At 37.9% G+C, this 22,647-nt stretch overlaps 1 protein-coding gene across 3 annotated transcripts in view; it reads left to right on the top strand.

The window, feature by feature from the left end:
* UBXN7 (UBX domain protein 7) overlaps positions 1–22,647 on the top strand; it is a 70,359-nt gene that overhangs the window by 28,935 nt on the left and 18,777 nt on the right. For 2 of the 3 annotated variants that reach the window (XM_036242572.1, XM_036242573.1), the window contains exons 4-8: positions 7,192–7,261; positions 8,472–8,584; positions 15,772–15,918; positions 17,501–17,591; positions 18,240–18,367. In XM_036242572.1, coding sequence (XP_036098465.1) covers positions 7,192–7,261; positions 8,472–8,584; positions 15,772–15,918; positions 17,501–17,591; positions 18,240–18,367 — 549 coding nt within the window. The remainder of the gene's footprint in view (positions 1–7,191; positions 7,262–8,471; positions 8,585–15,771; positions 15,919–17,500; positions 17,592–18,239; positions 18,368–22,647) is intronic. The other variant, XM_036242571.1, reaches the window with a different exon arrangement.

Here is a 22,647-nt window from a genome sequence, read left to right on the forward strand (position 1 = left end):
AGACCCAGGTTCGGTTCCCCCTAGGGGCATGTACCTTGGTTGCAGTTTGTCCCCGACCCTGGTTGGGTCTTGCTAGAGGCAGCCACTTGATGTGTCCCTTTCACGTCGATGTTTTTCTCTCTCTCCCTCCCTCTCTGTCTGAACAAAAAATGGAAAGATGTCCTCAGGTGGGGATAAAAAACAAAAAACTATTAAAATATTCCTTTTTATAATTATATGTCTATGCGAGGTTGAGTTTTAATTTTCTTCATATACTTTGAACTAGAGGAACAGCAGCAGATTGCAGAGTAGAATGCAGAAGCACATCCGAAAATTCAGATTATCTTCTCTTTAGCCAGTATTAACAGATTTGTGAAAATGTTAAACAGTGTCACTCTTCTCACTAAATTTGTTTCCTTCACCTGTCTGTTCCACTCCCCTAACTGTTAAGCTCCTTTCACCTCTCTTAGTTCTTTGTAGGTTAGCCTCTTTAGCCTCAGTGACCAGCACTCCTATTATGTAGGCAGCAGAGTTACAGAGAACTGATGTTTACTTTATAGCAAGTGGTCTGGAAGAGGCAGGCAGAAGTAATAATGGTTCTAGGGCTAGAGGTGTTGTGGCCTGAGGAGAGAGTCTTGGTTAGACTTAGGATAAATAAGGGGGAAGCAGATGAGAGCAGGTTATGAGCCCAAGAAATAAAAGGGGTTGGGTAGAAGGCTAGCGCTAAGAGAAACTAGTGAGAATCCCTCCTAGTGAGAACTAGGAAATCAAGTGCCTGATAGAGAAGGGCTAAATTGTGGGGAGGGGGAGGGAGAGAGAGTAGGAGAAGGCAGGAGGGAGGGAGAGAGAGAATATGTAAAATATTGACTGGCCTGCCTTTGGCAATTTAAAAGTAGAAGAAAACGCCCTGGCCGGTTTGGCTCAGCGGTTGGAGCGTCGGCCTGCAGTACAGAGAGACCTGGGTTGGGTTCGGTTCCCGCTAAGGGCATGTACCTTGGTTGCAGTTTGTTCCCGGCCCTGGTTGGTCGTGCGGGTGGCAGCCACTCGATGTGTCCCTTCACGTCGATGTTTCTCTCTCTCTCTCTTTCTCTCTCTCTCTCCCGCTCTATCTGAACAAAAAATGGAAAAATGTCCTCGGGTGAGGATAAAAGTAGAAGAAAACTACCTTCGTGAACTACCTCCCCAATAGTAGCATGCTTTCTTGGGTAGTTATTCCATGTCTTATTCTAAGATACTCTTACCTCCTTATTTATGGTTAAAAAGTATCTGATAATGAATTTTAAGAAGGCATTCTTGAGAGACTATATTATTCCTGCTAGAAACACATGCATTTGACATAAGACCTCTTGATAAAAAAGATTGCCCTGGCCAGTTTGGCTCAGTGGTTAGAGTGTCGATCCATTGACCAAAGGGTCATGGGTTTGATTCCAGTCAAGGGCACCTATCTGGGTTGCTGGTTCAATCCCTGGCATAGTCGGGGTCATGCAGGAGGCAACCAATCAATGTCTCTCTCTCACATTGATGTTTCTCTCTCTTTTCCCCTCTCCCTCCCTCTCTCCCACTCTCTAAAAATCAATGGAAAAATATCCTCAGGTGAGGATTAACAACAGCAAAAAATTTTCAAAATTGGAAAAGTAACATTTCTCAAATTTTTTTTGTTTTATTTTGTTTTCCAATTTTTATTAATTTATTTTTGTTACAGATGTTTCTCCCTTTTTCCCCCTAGACACCTTCCTCCCCATCCCCCCCCCCCCCAGCATTGTTGTTTATGTCCATTGGTTATGCGTACATGCATGCATATAAGTTCTTTGGTTTATCTCATCCATCCCCTCCAACTATTTTTATTAGTTTATTTTTATTACAGATGTTTCTCCTTTTCCCCCCAGATACCCTTCTTTTGATCCTGGCCCCCCCCCCCCCCCAAGCATTGTTGTCTATGTCAATTGGTTGCACTGATGTGCATATAAATTCTTTGGTTTATCTCATCCCCCCTCCGCCCCCTCCTCTGACATTTGTCAGTCTGAACCGTATTCCTTTCTGTGTCTCAGGGTCTTTTTTGTTCATCAGCTTATTTTGTTTATTATATTCCACAAATAAGTGAGATCATGTGGTATTTGTCTTTCTCTGATTGGCTTTTTTGCTTAGCATTATACCCTCTAGGTCCCTCTATGTCATCTTAAAGGATAAGAGAGCTCTCTTTCTTACAGCTGCATAGTTTCCATTGTATAAATAAATGTGCCACAGCTTTTTTATCCTCTCATTTATTGATGGACACTTGGACTATTTCCAGATCTTGGCAATTGTAAATAGTGCTATGAACATAGGGGTACATATATTCTTTCTGATTGGTGTTTCAGGCTTGTTAGGATGTATTCCTAGAAGTGAGATCACTGGGTCAAATGGCAGTTCAATTTTTAATTTTTTTTTTTTTTGTATGTGCCCTTAGCGGGAACTGAATGAACCCAGAACTCTGGTCCACAGGACGACGCTTCAACCACTGAGCAAAACCAGCCAGGGCTCAATTTTTAATTTTTTGAGGACACACCATATTGTTTTCCATAGTGGTTGTACTAGTCTGCATTCCCACCAGCAGTGTACGAGAGTCCCCTTTTCTCCACACCCTCACCAGCACTTGTTGTTTGATGATTTGTTGATGGCAGCCATTCTGGCAGGTGTGAGGTGATACTTCATAGTTGTTTTAATTTGCATCTCTCTGATGATTAGTGACGTTGAGCATTTTTTCAAATGTCTCTTGGTCATTTGTATGTCCTATTTAGAGAGGTGTCTGTTTAGGTCCTCTGCCCATTTTTTGATTGGGTTCTTAGTCTTCTGTTGAATTGTATCCTTGATTTTTTATAAAGGAAGGGAGGGAAGGAAAAATAATGCAGTATTTAAAAAAAAAGTTTTTTTGTTTTTGTTTTTGTTAATCCTCACCCGAGGATATTTTTCTATTGATTTTTAGAGGGAGTGGAAGGGAGGGAGAGAGAGAGAGAAACATAGATGGGAGAGAGACACATTGATTGGTTGCCTCCCACACAAGCCCAGCCAGGCTGGGGATCGAACCTGCAACCCTTGATCCGGGGATTGAATGCACAGCCCTTTAGTCCAGGCCTTTGCTCTAATCGCTGATCCAAACCAGCCAGGGTGCAGTGTTAAAATTTTTAAAAATTCAATTTAAATAAATGTAATACAACTAAAATTCAATTTAAATTTAAAAATTCAATATAAAACTAGAACATAAAGATTTATTTTTTAAACCAAATCCCTTTGTTAGAGATTTTATCCTTTTTTAATATAAATATTGATATATATGTGCATAAATTATATACAACCAGATAATGCTTTAAACAAAAATGAGATTTTTTTATGTGGTTCTGCATTTTTGTTTTATTTATTTATTTCTCAATAGTTCTAGGAAAGAAAGAATTATCCTATGTAATAGCAAACACAGGCTGTTGGGAAAGAAGCTTTGACATGGATGGGGAACTTTTACACTTTCTATCTAATCTTACTCTAATCATCATTAATTAACATGGAGCATTGTTGTGGTTACATGTTGGCCAAGAATTCAGTAAGCCAACTTAATGACTGTTACCCATATTGAGAGGGTCATTAAATGTCTTTATTTATTGTAATGTATATAAATAATCTGGCAAATTTTTTTAGTTTTGATAACACATACTTATAAGAAGATATCATTTTGACTGTCACTTTTTTTTTTTAATTTTTATTTTTTTATCTTTATTGTTGAATGTATTACAGATGTTCCTCATTTTCCCCCCATTGACCCCCTCCTCCCCACTCCCACCCCATTCCTGCCTTTTCCCACGCTGTTGTCTGTGTCCATTGGTTATGCATATACGTTTAGTTTATTTCTTCCCACCCCCCAACCCTCTTCTCTTTGAGGTTTGTCAGTCTAGCAACCAATTTGTTCTTCTTAATCCCATCACCTTTTTTGCCCATTCCCCCAAACCCTCTCCCATCTGGCAACCAACAAAATGTTCTCTGTATCTATGAGAATGTTTCTGTTCTGCCTGTTCATTTTGTTTATAGATTGAATTGTCGATAGATATGTATTCATTGCCATTTTGTTTGTTCATATATTTTATCTTTTTCTTCAAAAAGACCCTTCAGCATTTTATATAATAACTGTTTGGTGGTGATGAACTCCTTTAACTTTTTCTTGTCTGGGAAACTCTTTATATGGCCATCGATTCTAAATGACAGCTTTGCAGGATAGAGTAATCTTGGTTGTAGATTCTTGTTTTTCATCACTGTGAATATTTCTTGCCACTCCCTTCTGGTCTGCAAAGTTTCTTTTGAGAAATCAGCTGACAGCCTTATGGGAACTCCCTTGTAGGTAACTAACTGCTATTCTCTTGCTGCTTTTAAGATTCTCTCTTTGTCTTGAACCTTTTGCATTTTGATGATGATGTGTCTTGGTGTGGGCCTCTTGGGGTTCATCTTGTTTGGGACTCTCTGTGCTTCCTGGACTTGTATGTCTGTTTCCTTCACCAAATTAGGGAAGTTTTCTGCCATTATTGTTTCAAAGAGGTTTTCGGTTTCTTGTTCTCTCTCTTCTTCTTCTGGCACCCCCAAGATGCGAATGTTGGCACGCTTGAAGTTGTCCCAGAGGCTCCTTACACTATCCTCATGTTTTGGGCTTCTTTTTTCTTTTTGCTTTTCTTTTTTTTTTATCCTCACCCGAGGACATTTTTTTTGATGTTTTGTTCAGATAGAGTGGGAAGGAGAGAGAGAGAGAGAGAAACATCGATGTGAAAGGGACACATCGAGTGGTCGCCACCCACACGACCCAACCAGGGCTGGGGACAAACTGCAACCGAAGTATGTGGTCTTAGCGAGAACCGAACCCGGGTCTCTCCAGACCGCAGGTCGATGCTCTAACCACTGACCCAAACTGGCCAGGGCTCTTTTTGCTTTTCTGATTGGGTGTTTTGTGTTTCCTTAGATTCCAAATCTATGGTTTGCTTCTTGGCTTTACCTACTCTACTATTGAATTTTTGTAAATTATTCTTTATTTCAGTTAGTGCCACCTTCATTTCTGACTGTGCATCCTTCATTTCTGACTGGTCCTTTTTTATGCTCTTGAGGCCCTCACTAAGTTCACTGAGCATCCTTATAAGCAGTATTTTGAACTCAGCATCTGTTAGATTGCTTATCTCCATTTTGCTTAGTTCTTTTCCTGGAGATTTTTTCTGTTTTTTCATTTGGGACCTGTTTCTTTGTCTCCTCATTTTGGCTGCCTCTCTGTGTTTGTTTCTATGTATTACTTAATGAGAGATATGGGGCTCACTGAGACCAGATGCTGCTTGTTTGAAAGAATTCAGGAAAACCTGAAGCAGGATCCAAGACAGGCCAATCCTATGGTTAAGCAACTGGCAACAGCTTGGGTGGGCCTGAAAGTTGGGTGGTGATTCAGGGAATCACCAGGGCGAGGCAACCAGTGTGAGCCAGGTTGCTGGAGTCCCATATATGGCCACTGTCTGCCGCCCCAGGGAAGGGCTCACCAAAGGAACAAAGGCCTCTTACAGCACCTTTGTCCTGGAGAAAGCCCTCTCTCCAGCCCTCGCTCCAATGCCAAACAGCTCAGTTCTTCCCTGTATGTCTCTGGTGCCCCTCGAGCTGCCATCCCTCTAAGCTTAGAGGGAGAGAGTCCGATAAGTCCGTGCGCGGGCCCTTTAAGAGGAGCTGCCTGGGGCTCCAGCCGCCTCAGCCTCCCTGAGCCTCAGTTCCCACTGGTTTTTTCAGCCAGAAGTTATGGGGACTTCTCTTCCTGGCACTGGAACCCTGAGTGGGGTTTCTGGTGTGGGACAGGGACCCCTCAATTCTCAGAGAGGACCTTCCCAACCAAGGTATCCTCCTGATTTTTATCCACCACATTTGGGTATGGGAACAGCCAGTCACGCCTCCGCCCCTTTTACCAGTCTCGATGTGGCTACTTCTTTAATTCCGTAGTTGTAGGACTTCCATTCAGCTTGATTTCTGTAGTTTAGTTGTAACTTTGATGTGGTTGTGGGAGGACGCAATACCGCGTTTACCTACGCTGCCATCTTCGACTGTCGCTTTTTAGACTTCACCTATAAAATACTTCAGAATTGGGTAATATACCCTGTATAGCAATATCAGAAGACCTTGATACTATTCACTTTTCTATTACTAAATCATTGTTTAACTGTGGAAAACTTTTTCTTCCGAAATTAAAAAATATTTTTTGGCATTTATAATTTTCCGTGTACATCCATTTACTAAGAAGTAGTTTTCAAATATTATGGCTATTACTCAAGTGTTATACCAATGGGTAGTCATATCCCTTTAGGCCAGTGACTGTCAACCTTTTTTATCTCATGGCACACATAAACTGATTACTGAAATTCTGCGGCACACCCAAAATATATATTTTGCCAATCTGACCAAAAATAGGTATAGTTTTGATTCATTTGCAGAGGATGGCCTTTGTTGTGTTGGCTGTTTTGTCATTTTCTTATTTGACAGTCTAAGGGAAAAGAGGTCAGTGCCCTTGATTAGTCAGAAATTGCATGTTTTAAAAATTCTTGTGGCACACTAGTTGAAAATCACTGCCTTAGGCTAGGCTGAATTAGATATTGGCAATATCTGTAGCTTCATCTCCATGGGAAGTCATCCTCAAAATCTTTTGTTCCTGTGTTTTACACAGGTTTGGTCAAGTCTTTTTAACTGGATCTTAATTTTCTCATTTGTAAAACAAAATCATTTGGCTGAAGATGGTAGAATTAATTATGTATGAATGACTTAAAGGTTTTTTTTTTTTTGTTTTTTTTTTAATCCTCACCCAAGGATATTTTTCCATTTTTTGTACAGATAGAATGGGAGGGAGAGAGAAGAAGGGAGAGAGAGAGAGAAACATCGACGTGAAGGGACACATCGAGTGGCTGCCACCCGCACGACCAACCAGGGCCGGGGACAAACTGCAACCGAAGTACGTGCCCTTAGCGGGAACCGAACCCGGGTCTCTCCAGACCGCAGGCCGACGCTCTAACCGCTGAGCCAAACCAGCCAGGGCTGACTTAAAGGTTTTTAAAACACTTCATTTTTTTAAGGAGGGCACCATTATGAATCTATGAGTGTTTTAAAACAAACAGATAAGGAAGTTTTTAGAATTGTTTCAAAATAAATGTTTAAATTTTTGTATTAATTCTATTTTTCTCCCTAAAGCTCCTAAAAGACGGCGGCCTGCACGTTCAATATTTGATGGTTTCCGGGATTTTCAAACCGAAACTAGTAGGTATCTATGGATCAGTTTATCCTTCGTCTCTCTGTCTGTCTCTCCTTGTCTTCCTCTCCTTTCCTTTTCCCTCTCTCTCCCACATATAAAACCACGCACCTATATACTCACCTACAGGTCAAGATCTTAGTTTCATTTATATATTTTTTCTTAAAAAGAAAAAGATGATTAATATAAAGTCTGATTACTCTGAGGAGTCACCTTATTTTAAAAGTAAAGTTATGAATTTAGTTCATGATTGTTATTAATTCCCCCAGGGCTGAATTGTTCTAAATTTTAACCTACTCCATGATGGAGGAATAATAAGAGATGGAGATAGTATAAAAATTAGGTAATTTACAAACTTAATGAGTTTGAATGAACAGTTAAATACTGACTATAATAAAATAAAAAACTGATTACCCTCAAGATCCTAGTATCTGTCAATTAAAGCAATGACCACAATGAAAATGGTTATTGTAGGAGAATTGAAAAATAGAAGAGAAAACCACACCACCCAAAGCAGCCAGTATTAACATTTTGGCTACAGCTGTTTAGGTTTATATCTTTTTGTGAAATAAGATAGAATGAAAATCTTGACCTTATACTTTTAGAGGAATCAGTACTGATTTAGCAATGGAATTCTAAAGAAAAGGACAATTATGTTTAAAGAATATATGAGAAACTCTTGGACCACGTTAGATTTTGTAGTTGATTTATAATGAGCTCATTGAAGCACAAGTACATCTTGTAACTTTTGAGAGTGTTACAGGGGAACCTAAACTAACTAAGGTCATCTAGAGATTCCTGTGCCTTGCCAGGAGAAGGTGATAGCAGTTGCCATTCTTGCTTACTACTAGAAACTTTAAAGATTGGGAATATAGCTAGAAACTACAGATAAATTAGGATCACTTTTAGAACTAGATAAATGGAGTTGCAAGTTTTCTCCTATGCTAAAGCTAGTTTTGAATATGTGAAGGAAATAGTTGGATTGTGTAACTGTCATATAAATTTCTGCTTTTATCCTTACTTTGGGATAGAAAGCCACCACCAAGTCCTAATACCTCCCTCCCTACCTTGCTTTGTATGTTTTTCAGAATCATCATATAATATGTGCGTTGAGGTCATGCACAGTGTACAGTGATTCTTGCAATTGATACATGTATATATTGCGAGATTTATGCCTTTATGTTATGGTTAGTTAAAACTTTCTCATCCTCTTATGTTTCAGTTCGGCAAGAACAGGAATTAAGAAATGGAGGAGCAATAGATAAGAAACTAACTACCCTTGCAGATCTGTTCCGGCCACCCATTGATTTGATGCATAAAGGCAGCTTTGAAACAGTAAGTAGTTGGAAATTCTAAGCTTTAGCTATGAATGTTTAGCATTTTTAATGCCATTGTTTTTTCTTCTGAGAAAACAGTTTCAGCATACTGATAGAGAATTGGCATCTTAATAAGTATGATGTGAGATATACGTAAAAGGTCACATTAATTTGTATTTCTACCAGCAGTATATGAGATTGCTTGATAAAATCATTTTATTATCCTGTGTGGTATCATTTTAGAATCTGTGCCATTTTGATAGTTTTATATTTTATTTTATTTATTTTTAAAATATGTTTATTGACTTTTTAGAGAGTGAGGAAGGGAGAGAGAGCTAGATAAATTGATGAGAGAGAAACATTGGTCAGCTGCCTCCTGCACACCCCCTACTGGGGATCAATCCTGAAACCCCGGGCATGTTCCCTCAACAGGAATCAAACTGGGACCTCTCAGTCCATGGTGTGGTGCTCAGTCCACTGAGCCACACCAGCCAGGCGATAGTTCTTTTTTTAATCTTTTAAAAAGTGTATATATCTTTGATTACTACTGAGAATAGTGTGTGTGTGTGTGTGTGTGTGTGTGTGTGATTTGTGAATTGATGGAGGTATCTTTGCCCACATTTCTAGGGGGTTCCTAGTATGTACGTATGTATGTATGTATTTATTTATTTATTTTTCCTCACCTGAGGACATTTTTGCATTTATCTTCAGATAGAGTAGGAGGGAGAGAGGGAGAAAGAGAGAGAGCAACATCGATGTGAGAGAGATGACAACCCCACAACCCCAACTGGGGCTGGGGACAAACTGCAACTGAGGTACGTGCCCTTAGTGGGAACCAAACCCAGGACTGCCTGGTCCGTGGGCCAACACTCTTAACCACTGAGCCAAACCGGCCAGGGCCCTAGTGCATTTTAAAAGAATATCTCTCGTTGCAGAATATATTCTCACCCAGTTCTTGGCTTCAACTTGGCTAATGCTAAAGAAAAACTTTCCAGAGCAAGTTTATTTGATTATCTGCTAAATTATAAGCTTAATAATAAGGGCAAGGCAGAACGTGCTTCTTTTTATTTTGGTAAACCATGGGACCTGGTTTCTGGCATTTAATAAGACCTAGTATTGCTAAATGGGTTTAGTTAGGATTTTAAATATTTTTCTGTTGAGGTGTTCAGCTTGCTTTTGTGCATTGACTAGATCTTTTGCATCAGAATGGCATTCGCATAGAGGTAAGTCACTTAAATTTCTGATAAGTCTTATCTGTTAGAATAAAGAAGGCCAAACAGTAACCACAAAAGTGATGTTAGTAGCTATAGCTACATATGTTAAAGTGAATTATGATTGTTTTTAAAAAATGTTTTTTCTGCCCTGGCCGGTTTGGCTCAGCGGTTAGAGCCTTGGCCTGCGGTCTGGAGAGACCCGGGTTCGGTTTCCGCTAAGGGCACGTACCTCGGTTGCAGTTTTCCCTGGCCCTGGTTGGGTTGTGTGGGTGGCAACTACTCGATGTGTTCCTTTCATCGGTGTTTCTCTCTCTCCCCCTCCCACTCTATCTGAACAAAATATAAAAAAAAAAAAAAAATGTTTTTTCCTTGACATATTCTTATACTAGCCTAATTAAGTATTTAGGGTAAGAAATTTAACCATAAGCTTGTTCTTCAGTTTTAATTTTCTGAATTGTAAAACCTGAAAATGTTTGGCTGCATATGACAGAAAATCCAAATAATGGTGAATTGGTTTCTTTTTGTCATGTAAAGAGGTCTAGCCCAGTTGGTGTGGCTCAGTGGATTGAGCTATCCTCCCATGGAATGAGAGGTCCCAGTTCAGTTCCTGGTCAGGGCACATGCCTGGGTTTCAGGCTCCATCCCCAGTAGGGGGTGAACTGGAGGCAGCCAGTCAATGTTTCTCTCTCACATAGATGTTTCTCTCTCTCTAAAAAATCAATAAAAACATATTTTAAAAAAAAGTATAGAGTTGAAGGAGTCTTTGATGTTTATCAGCTTAAAGATGTCAGGTTAGCCCTGGCCAGTTTGGCTCAGCGGTTAGAGCGTCCGCCTGCGGTCCGGAGAGACCTGGGTTCGGTTCCCGCTAAGGGCATGTACCTTGGTTGCAGTTTGTCCCCAGCCCTGGTTGGTCGTGCGGGTGGCAGCCCCTCGATGTGTCCCTTTCGCGTCGATGTTTCCCTCTCTCTCTCTTCCTCTCTCTCCCTCCCACTCTGTCTGTACAGAAGATGGAAAAATGTCCTCAGGTGAGGATAAAAAAATAAATAAATAAAGATGTCAGGTTAGATGCCTCCTTAGTTTTCTGTTTTTTTCCTCATGATCTTAACATGGCAGCCACCTATCCTTTCTAGTGTTCCAGGAGCTTCTCTGCCTATCCTTTCTAATATTATAATGATAATACAGCCATTGAGGGAGAAGAGCAGCAATGTGGAAGACAAAAATTATCTGAGTTTGTTTTGACATGTTTTCTTCTTCATTAGCTTTTGAGTTGCTCTCAGGGTTTAATAAAATAACTCTGAGCATGATTTAATATGGTCAGTTCAGGCTCATAAAAAGCAGTTACTCTGCTGCTTGTTCATTAAGGGAAAATGTGAATCTTTTTTGAAATTGTCATCTGAAGTTTGATTCATATTTTAAAGTTATATCACCTTTTTTTTCTTGGTATTTTATACCTGTATTGTTTGCAATAATCTATTTATGTTTTCACTAATACTAAACTTTATCATTTATGAGTCTTTAAATGCCATTAATACTCCCAGGAAAAGTAGGTATTTCATTATAACTTGTGATATATCTATTAGTTTTATATAAATTGGAGGTAATATACAAAATTAAGTCATTGAAGTTTAGAGAGGAGAATGTTAAAAATTATAGGGATGTCTTTGGTTACTCAGGCAGAGCCCATAGGTTTGGGCACAATATTAGATGTAGATCTGAGACCTAGTTTTACAGGTTTAGAAACTAGACTTTCTTAGTGTAACTAGAGGTAGACCATATTCAAAGGTTCTGAAGAGACTGATTAATTTACTTGTTCATTTACTAGTTATCTTTTTTTAAAAAAATATTTTTAGTTTATTGATTTAAGGAGAGAGGAAGGGAGAGGGAGAGACAGAAACATCAGTGAGAGAGAACATCAACTGGCTGCCTTCTGCACACGCCTCACCGGGGACTAGGCCCACAACCTGGGCATGTGTCCTGATTGGGAATCAAACCGGTGACCTCTTGGTGCATGGGTTGATGCTCAACCACTGAGCCCAACCAAGCAGACTATTGAGGCCTCCTTCTGTAGGACCTTGTTCTAGTGATAGGGATTATTTTTGTTGGGTTAAAGATTTTACCACACATGAGAGAGACCATCTTAAACAAGATAGAAATCTAGGCGGTAAGAATGGTTCTACTGTGTGAAGTTACCAGCAGTGCAAATTTTTTGGTCTTTTTCTTTTATTTCTTAGGTCTTGCTTGCCTTTGTCCACACGATTCAAGGTGGCTTAACACCATGTTTGCTTTCCAGCGAGAATGAAGGAGGGAGGGGGCTGAGAAGGGGACACCTTTTCCCTTTAAAGACATAACCTAGGAGTTGTACACATCACTTCTGCTTACATTCCATTGACCAGAACTTGGGCATATGGCTACACCTAGCTGCAAGGGACACTGGAAATCCAGGTGCTTAGCTAAAAATTGGAGGCTCTGTTACTAAGAGGAACAAGAGGAAAATGGCTATTTGGTACCTATAAGCAGTTTCTGCCACAGGAAGACAGTGGTAAGCAAATTGCGCAAAGTCCTTGCCATGAAGGAGTTTATAACCAAGAGGGAGAAACAGACTATAAACAAATATATATATATATATATTTAGTGTGTGTATATATATTGTGTGTGTGTGTGTATAGAGAGAGATAGGTTGTAATTGTTAGGTTAAAGTATGTGGTGGGAGAAAATAAAATAGAATTAAGGGCAGGAGAGAGGACAATTTTTTGTTTGTTTGGAGCCACTAAAGTGCATGTGTACTTACAAGCAAAATTAAAAGCAGGGCTGATTTCATAAGTTTCACATGTTTGTAATTGTGAGCAGAGAGAACGGTTTTGTTTAAAAAAATTTTTTTTAAATAATTTCTTTTTATTGATTTTAGAAAGAGAGGAAAGGAGAGGGAGAGATAGAAGCATTGATGAGAGAGAACATCGATTGGCTGACTCCTGCATGCCTTCCTCAGGGGATCAGGCCCACAACCTGGGCATGTATCCTGACTGGGAATTGAACCAGCGACCTCTTGGTGCTTGGGTTGACACGCGACCACTGAGCCACACCAGCCGGGCAGAGAGCAGTGTTTTAGATAGGAAGATCAGGGAAGATTCTGATGGATGAGATTTGAGTAGAAGCCTGAAAGAAGTGAAGGAATGTAACCAAAGGAACATACAAGGAAGAGCAGATAGTAAGATACTGATGTTAGAAGGAACTAAGGTGTGTTTCTGGTACAGCCAAGGAAATCAGTATAGCTGGAGCTGAGTTACCTACTTAGGATGAATGATCTGACCTGAGCAAGGGAACATTTAGCCTAAAAGTTCTATGAATACAGGAACTTTGTTTTCTTTATTGTATTTAACGCCTAGAAGAGCTTTTAACACATAATTGGCCTTCATTAAATCTTTGTTAAATGACTCAGTGGCATAATCTGGAGTATATTGTACAGAAAGAATCAGAACAATTTCCATAATATTCCTTCTTTTCATAAGAAATGCACATTTGCCCTGGCCGGTTTGGCTCAGTGGAAGAGCATGGGCCCGCAGATCATTGAATCATGGGTTCGATTCCGGCCAAGGGCATAAACCTTGGTTGCGATTCTTCTCAGCCCTGGTCAGGGTCGTGTGGAAGGCAACCAACCAGTCAATGTTTCTCTCTCTCCTCTTTCCCACTCTCCCCTTTCCACTCTGTCTGAAGATAAATAGAAAAATATCCTCAGGTGAGGATTTAAAAAAAAGAAATCATATTTATTTGTTGCCATTTAATTACACATGTACCTAGTCTTAATTACTAAGAATACTTTGTTAATTTCAAAAGTCCTGCTATAAATGCAAGTAAAAATATTTTAGCTAAAAATGTAAAGAACCAATTTAGGAACAAAATATGTAAGCTAAACTTTAAAAAAATTTTATGTATAGTTTATGTTTTATTCAAATTTGGCAAATATAGAAAAATTAGAAAACTAGTAAGGAAAAATTGTAAAATCGTAATTTCCATTAAAAAGTACTGTGCATATTATTTTAATATATTTCCTTCTTGACTTTATGCATATCATGGAAACAAATATTTTTTCCCTCTATATCTTTTTTCCCCCCTTACTTTACTGATCTGTCTGGGACTGGGAAAGATACTAATCTCCCACTGTTTCCACCTTGTCACAGATAAGCCACATCACATACCTCTCTATTTGTAGCCATAACTTGTCCTGTGGTCTCCATATAATGGCTTTTGAATATTCATTCACAACAAAACCTAATAGATTCCAATAGGGAGGGTTCATCATTTGTCCTATGGTCCGCTCTTACCTGTAGTTCTTGACCCATATAATTGGAATACTTAGTGAGATTGTGTAAGACTCTCTTATATTCCCTCTAAATATTTTTGCTTTGCATAAAATTTATATCTTCTTTGGGCCTTTCTTTCCAGCAGTAATTTCTTAACAGTATCCTCAGTTTCTTGTGCTGAATGTATACTTTATGAAGGCAGGAATTTTTGTGTTTTGGTAACAGCTGTAATTCCAGCATCTATAGCTGTACCTGAAACAAATAAGGATTTGTTGAATGGGTGAATTTGAATTAATGAAAGCATGAATGTGAATAAATGAATTTTTAAAAACAAAAGCAAATGACTCCGTTTTTAACTCTTGACTTTTATTTTTTTCTTGTCCATATTGTAGTTTAGGCAGACTTGTTATAGAGATAAGTACTCTCCCATCTGTTTCTCCAAAAATGTGTGTTAATTTTTTTTTATTCTCAAGTACTCTTCTTCAGTTAAGACAGTATAATTACTCATTTATCACCCATTTATTAAATCTATGTGCATACTGTAGGTAAGGAAATAGGTTGAACACTATTACTTCCTAGGAGTAAGGAGTAATTTTATTACATTTGTATACTTTATAATAAGCTTTTGATCAGTTAAATACTGCTTTCTGGCTCAATACAGGGATACTTCCTTTTTGAATTTGGATTTTCACCTGTGGGATCAGCAGTGAATATTAGAAAATGATTTTCTCTGAGGGATTGATACCAAAAAATAGGATAACAGTATCTGTAAGACTGTGTAAACCTTCTTAAAGCAGAAGATAGTCTTACATTATCCAGTACCTCCAAAAAGATGTATGTTCTTCAACTGTTATTAACCTGTGTTAATTGAAGATTTTTCTTTGTCATACTGATATAGAAAACAATATTGTTACAAGACAAAATTACTCAAAACGATGGCTTTCATTTCATTATTCCAATGCAAAGGTTTAAGGAAGAATTTGCTCTTTTGCTTTTCTGCTAAACATTTTGTATTCAGCAACATTTTTAGGTTTGTATGGTGATGAGGAACTGTTAGGCAAAAAGTACACACTCATCATTAATATTTGTGCTATAAATTGGGGGATCTTTTAAAGACCACTATAATCTCATTTTTAAAAAATCTACTCCTAGAATAACAACCCTAAGAGAAAAAACCTTCAGCAGCTTTTACAGAAATGGTTAGGGTAAATCTCTAAAATAGCACATGCCTAATAGTTGAGATGAATATGATATTTGGAATGTGGATAGATATGATGTTGAAGAAAATATAATGACATAAAGTAATATACACACACCGGTTACATCTATTAAAAAAGAGATGATATATTTGTGGGTAGGGGTTGAAAAGACATTGCGATAGAATTATGTGACTTGTTGACCTTAAGCTTGTATCGTTTTTTTCAGATGTTTAAATGTACAATAAAAATATAGCCATTATAACAATAATAATTTATTTAAATTTGAAAAATGCTGAAGAATGGACAGTATAATTATACATACCTATGCAAATTAATGTAAATAACATATAGACACCAAAAACTCTAGATGTCATATTTGAGGGAAAAAACTTAGTAATATTTAAATGAAAAGATGACAGTGTCTGAACTCTGAAACATATCAGTTACCAACTAGAAATTATTTCTAACACATGTTGCGTAATTTGACTCTTACAGGCCAAAGAGTGTGGCCAGATGCAGAATAAGTGGCTGATGATAAACATTCAAAATGTACAAGACTTTGCATGCCAGTGCCTCAACCGTGATGTGTGGAGCAATGAAGCTGTGAAGAATATTATCCGGGAACATTTCATTTTCTGGCAGGTGAGGAGAGTTCATCAGAGTTTTAGTAGTATTTTATTTTTGTAGTATGGGGTGTTGAGAGGGAGGAATTCAGTTATAAACTGAAAAAAATTAATAACTTGGACTTAAATTATGACATATTAAAAGGTAAAACCACCCATAATGGCTGAAATAGTAAGGACAAGTAAAAATTAGGGCAGGAATGAAGAACACCCAAGGGAAGGGAAAAAGGAACCAAACTATATAACCATATAATATTTGTATCTCAGAAGAGCTTAAATATCTTGATAGAGTATGCAACTATACTGTTCAATAGGAATATAATGTGAGCCACATATATAATTAAAAATGTTCTAGTAGCCCTGGCTGGTGTGGCTCAGTTGTTGGAGCGTCGGCCTGTGGACCAAAGGGTCTTGGTTTCAATTCCTGGCCAAGGGCACATACCTGGGTTGCAGTTTCAATCCCTGCCCTGGTCAGAGTGCATGTGGGAGGCAACCAATCGATGTGTCTCTCTCACATTGATGTTTCTTTTTCTCTCTCTCTCTCTTTCCCTCCATTCCTCCACTCCCCTTCCTCCTTTTTCTAAAGATTAGTCGAAAAAATATTCCCCTGTGAGGATTAACAACAAAAGAATGTTCTATTAGCCATATTTAAAAAGGTCAAAAGAAGCAGGTGAAATTAATTTTAATATATTTTAAGAACAATATATCTAATATCAAACTAATATTAAAATATTAATGAGATGTTTTGATTTTTTGTGTATGTGTAAGTCTTCAAGATCTGGTGTGTATATTTTATACTTACAGAACTGCTCAGTTCAGACTAGCCACATTTCAAATACTTCGATAGCACATGTGGTGGTGGCTACTATAATTGACAGGGCGGATATACAACTGTACATCTTCAGTAATGGAAAAACATTTGACTAAGACTTGGATTTTAGCTTGAGTTTGATACTTTTTAACTATATATCCTTAGGCTTGTCATTTAATCTTGCTGGCTCTACTTTTTTTTTAAGATATAAATTATCAAGTCAAGATTAGATAATCTTGCTCAAATTTTTTATTTTATGAAAACTTATAGAAAATAAAAATGTCTGAATGAACTTAAATTTTTTTCACTATAAGATACGCAATTAATGTTATTAATTTAATCGTTCATGTTTTCAGGTCCCCTAAATTCAATATTTTTTTCTGAATGGTAATCTTTTATTCAGCAGCTATTGATTGAGCATCTCTTTGCCCAGCACTATGCTAGCTACTTGAGCTTATCACCTTAAATGTGGTGGTTTTTTAAGACGTATATGATAGTGTTAGGAATGACATAGGACAGAAAGAGCACTAACTTGATCAGAAAATACAAATCTCTTCTGAACTGGGAAGGGAGGAAAAATGGATTGATTCAAAAGTTTCCAGAGGGACTGGGGGCAGGAAGTTGAGGGAGTTCACACCAGATAACCTTCATTTTTCTCTTTAATGTAGGAATGAAATTTTAATATATGCCAAAGGTATATTTGGAGAATTAATTGTGGTCGGTATATAACAAGGATATAGTTGATACTTTTTTTAGAGGTTGACTTTTTTTTATATCAATGATTTAACAGGTTTATCACGACAGTGAGGAAGGTCAGAGATACATACAGTTTTATAAGCTAGGGGATTTCCCCTATGTTTCCATCTTGGATCCACGGACAGGTAATATTTATTTTATATTAGCTTACAGCATTTGACCTATGACTTATTTTTTTGTTACCCTGCATATTGATCTTTAATATTTGACTGGATTCAGTTTCAGAATTCTTTGTAGTAATTTAGATGAAGGTTTTTTATTCATGCCCTTTAAAATTATTTAAACATGTATTGAAATGTGATAGGGCATTTGTTTCTGACAGTTTTGGGAGATGATAGTATTTTATATTTGCAGTTAACTGTTTTATCTTTCTTGCCATATTCTAGGAGATTCCCTTAGGTTTTCTATTATTAAAATATTAAGACTGTTCAGGTACTGGTTGTAATCCTACCAGAGAAGCAGAGGGTAGAGCTGGTTTTAATAATAATGAATTAAGTTTTATCAAGGTTTTGCTTTCTTTGAATCTCTTCTTCCTAAATGCCCATTAAGTGATATCAGCAGATAAAGAAGTTGCCTGGTAGCTGGCAATCTTAGGTTGGCTATAATTAATGTATTCTTTAGGTTAGGAAAACATTATGTAACTTAAACTGGTGAAGGATGGAGTATGTGTTCCCAATATTTTAATTATGCAAATGCTAAAAAATACTTAATTAGAATGTTGAGAAGGCATGTTGATTTTATTATATTTATATATCCTGGTTTTTAATTTTTAGGTCAGAAGCTAGTAGAGTGGCACCAGTTAGATGTATCTTCTTTCTTGGACCAAGTGACAGGATTTCTGGGTGAACATGGGCAACTGGATGGACTTTCTAGTAGTCCCCCCAAAAAATGTGCCCGTTCAGTAAGTATGACTAAGAAATGATGATGGGCGATTAAGTTGAATTGTATACAAATATCTTGTGTAAAATGTTTGAGGTTAAGATTGTAAAGATAATAATATAAATATTGGACAGTTATAATTTGTGGCTGTATAACATCTTAGATGCCCTCCTTATATTTTGATCATTTCCCACATGCTGATTCTGTCTTCTCAGTGAAATCATAAGATTCATATTCCCAGTCTCCCTTGCAGTTAGGGTACAGGCATGTGACCTAAGACCTGGATTTAGAATTAAACAATATGAATATGTAGCAGTGAGGAGGAGAACTGATTTGGCAAGCCCCAGTGATAGAGGGAGGAATCCACTTCTTTCAAGGGCAGCATTGCCAGGTCTATGCAGCAGTAAAAATGCTATTTTTGCTAGAAAACTCCCATGGCATAGTTGTTCATTATTACTGGTTATATAGCTATAGGGCCTGGCTTTCTAGCCCACCCAGAGATTATTTTTATACTTAATTTTTATAATATGCTATTATTAGGCAGACCTATTTGATAATTGGTATAAAGATTAATTACAAATAATAGACCTACAAAGATAACAGAATTTCATTGCTTGTAGGAGCTGTTAGGGTTTGATTGGCAATGAGGATAAAATTAGTTTTAGAAGGTAAGACTTTAATAGTCAATATCATGCAGTGATGGAACAGTTACTTAAGTAATCATCTGGAATAAAGTGCTCATTTAATGAAAGGCTATTGGTGCTTGCCAGGGGGTGGTATAGAATCCCTCTTCCCCCTATTACTCAGAGCAATTAGTTTAGGTGGACACAGCAGTGCAGAACTAAAACATTATTTCACTTTTATCTATAGACTGTTTTTTTCATTGCTAAGAGAAGTTTTACTTAGATAGAATTCTTTTTTAAGGCATTAAAAAACCCAGAATTTGCCCTGGCCTGTTTGGCTCAGCGGTTAGAGAGTCAGCCTGCGGTCTGGAGAGACCCGGGTTCGGTTCCCACTAAGGGCCCGTCCCTCGGTTGCAGTTTGTCCCCGGCCCTGGTTGGGTCATGTGGTGGCGACCACTTGATGTGTCCCTTTCACGTCGATGTTGCTCTCCCCCCTCCCACTCTATCTGAACAAAATATCAAAAAATGTCCTCGGGTGAAGATAAATAAAAAATTTAAAAAACAACAACCAGAATTTCTAGTTATCATAAGCGAGTTTCTTACCTTTTGCAATCATAAGGCTGATATTGTCAAAAACCAGAGCCTGAGTTATGAGTTGCTGAATTTCAACATAAATTGAGTTTACAACCTTACCAGCTCTCTTATAAAAATTAAGGGACTTAGTGGAAAAGTGTGGGACCATAAAAATTAGACAAATACATAAGATGATTTGGGTGACTTAGTACCTCAGATTCCACTTCTTATACTAAATTATCTGATTATGACAAATTTTGATCAACTGTGTACAAGAGAAACATCAACAAATAATGGTTTAAACAAAGAATACATCTATTTTTCTCAACAAGAAGTCCAGAGGCAAGCAAGCAGTCTAAGGATTGACTGTGTATGTCATCAAGGAACCAGGTTCCTCCTCTTTAATTTCCCCCTTCTGTCCCTAGTATTTTTGGCTTTTGTCCCCATGGTCACAGTTAGATGCTACACTCCTAGGTCCAAGCATGGACATGGAGGAACAGAGTGGTGCCTCTATTACAAAGGTAAACAGTTAGCCATGAATAAGAATTCTGCTTATTTTAGCTGGATACGTTTTCTTGCACAAACATAATTGAGGCTCTGTTAATAAGGAAGCAGGAAGACTGGGGGGAAGATAGGAAATTAAAAGTGTCCATCATAGTGTCATTTAAAAATCAACCTACATGATACATAGGGTTATTTACCTACACTCTCTCCAAGCAAGTCATGTGGGGCACATCTGTTTGCTTTTCTATGTGTGTGATAAATTAGCCTTACGTTTATTATAGTTAAGTTTTTTTATAGCTTTATAATTACTGTAAAATAAACAACACATTTAAAATTTGACAAATGTTAATTATCAGTATCTTTTTTTTTTTTTGACCCTCACCTGAGGACATTTTTGCATTCATCTTCAGATAGAGCGGGAGGGAGATAAGGAGGAAATGAGAGAGAGAGAAACATCGATGTGAAAGAAACACATCGAGTGGTTGCCACCCACACAACCCCAACCGGGTCTGGGGACAAACTGCAACCAAGGTACGTGCCCTTAACGGGAACTGAACCCAGGACTCTCCAGTCTGGGGCCAAAGCTCTAACCTCTGAGCCAAACCAGCCAGGGCTCTTTTTTTTTTTTTTTGATCCTCACCTAAGGATATTTTTACATTAATCTCAGATAGAGCTGGAGGAAGGGTGGGGGGGAGGACATCGATGTGAGATAAACACATTGATTGGTTGCCATCTGTACAACCCCAACCAGGGCCAAGGACAAACCGCAACCAAGATATGTGCCCTTGGCCATAATCAAAACTGGGACTCTTTGGTCCACGAATGACACTCTTACTGCTGAGCCATACCGGCCAGGGTGATATCAGTATCTTTTCATGGTTTTTTTTTTTGTCGTTGTTGTTTTTTTCTATCTCTTTTGATGAAGTGTCAATTCAGATTTATGGCTTATTTTTTTATTGGGTTATATGTCTTACTAAATTGTAAGGCTTCTTCTTCTTTTTTTTTTCCCCTCACTCAAGGATATTTTTTTTTTTTTTTTACTAATTATAGAGAGAGGAGGAGGGGGAGAGAGAAACATTGATTGGTTGCCTCCTGTATGTACCCCAACCAGGGATTGAACATGCAACATAGGTATGTACCCTGACCAGGAATTGAACCCGCAACCCTTTGTTTCCCGGGATGAGCTACTTGGCTAGGGTTGTAAGGTTTTGTTTATATTCTAGGTATAAGTCCTTTCTTGGATATGTGATTTATAGGTATTTTCTTCCAGTGTGTTACTTGTTTATTCATTTCAGTATATGTGCTGCCGAAGCGAGCACTTGTTTATTCATTTCATAATAGTGTCTTTTGAAGAGCAAATTTTAAATTTTTGATGAAGTCTAATTTGTCAACTTTTATATATTGTGCTTTTTTGTTTTATGTAATAAATCTTTTTTTATAGTTTTAGCTCTCGTAAGTCAGTGATCCTTTTTAAATTAATTTTGTATATGGAATTAGGGTAGGGTCTAATTGTTTTTTTTTTGCGTAGTTTGCATGTGGCTATACACTTGTTCCAGGATCATTTGTGGAAAGGTTATCCTTACCCCATTGATTTGCCTTTGTACCTTTGCCAAAAATCCATCAGATATGTGTAGGTTTATGGACTCTATTCTTTCCAGTGATTGATGTATCTTTCTTTACCACCAGTATTTCAGTGTCTTAATGATTACTGTAGCTTTTTAAGTCTTGAAATCTCATGGTTAAGTCCTCCAACTTTGTAGTTATTTTGTTTTTTTTCAGGTCCTTTACATATAAGTTTTAGAATCAGCCTTTCACTTTCTACAAAGAAAGCTACTAGGACTTTGATTGGACTTGCATTGGCTCTATGGATCATTTTGGAGAGAATTGACATCCTAACAATATTGAGATACATACTTTATCAGGTTGAGGAAGTTTCCTTCTATTCCTAGTTCACTGAGTTTTTGTTTTGTTTTGTTTTAATTTATCTTTATTGCTGAAAGTATTACAGATGTCCCTTCTTTTTTTCCCCCATTGATGCCCTTCTCCCTGCTCCCACACTTACCCTCCACCCCCTTCACTGCACTATTGTTTGTGTCCACTGGTTATGCATATATACAGATAAGCTCTTTGATTTATCTTTTCCCTCTGAGGTTTGTCGATCTGTTCCCTACTTCCATATCTCTGGATCTGTTTTGTTTGTCACTTTATTTTGTTCATTAAATTCCACAAATAAGTGAGATCATGTGATACTTGTCTTTTTCTGACTGGCTAATTTCACTTAAAAGAATTCTCTCCAGGTCCTTCTGTGCCATCTCAAAGGGTAAGAGATCTTTCTTTTTTACCATTGTGTAAATGTACCACAGCTTTTTTTTTTTAATCCTCAGCTGAGGACATTTTTCCATTTATCTTCAGATAGAGTGAGAAGGAGAAAGAGAGAGAGAAACATTGACATGAGAGGGACACATTGACTGGTTGCCTCCCGCACCAGGGATGAACCTCAACCAAGGTACATACCCTTGGTCGGAATCAAACTCGTGACTCATTGGTCCACAGGCCGATGTTCTAACTGCTGAGCCAAACTGGCTAGGGCCCACAGCTTTTT

The sequence above is a fragment of the Molossus molossus genome, unplaced genomic scaffold, assembly GCF_014108415.1.
Source record: "Molossus molossus isolate mMolMol1 unplaced genomic scaffold, mMolMol1.p scaffold_m16_p_5, whole genome shotgun sequence".
Lineage (NCBI taxonomy): Eukaryota > Metazoa > Chordata > Mammalia > Chiroptera > Molossidae > Molossus > Molossus molossus.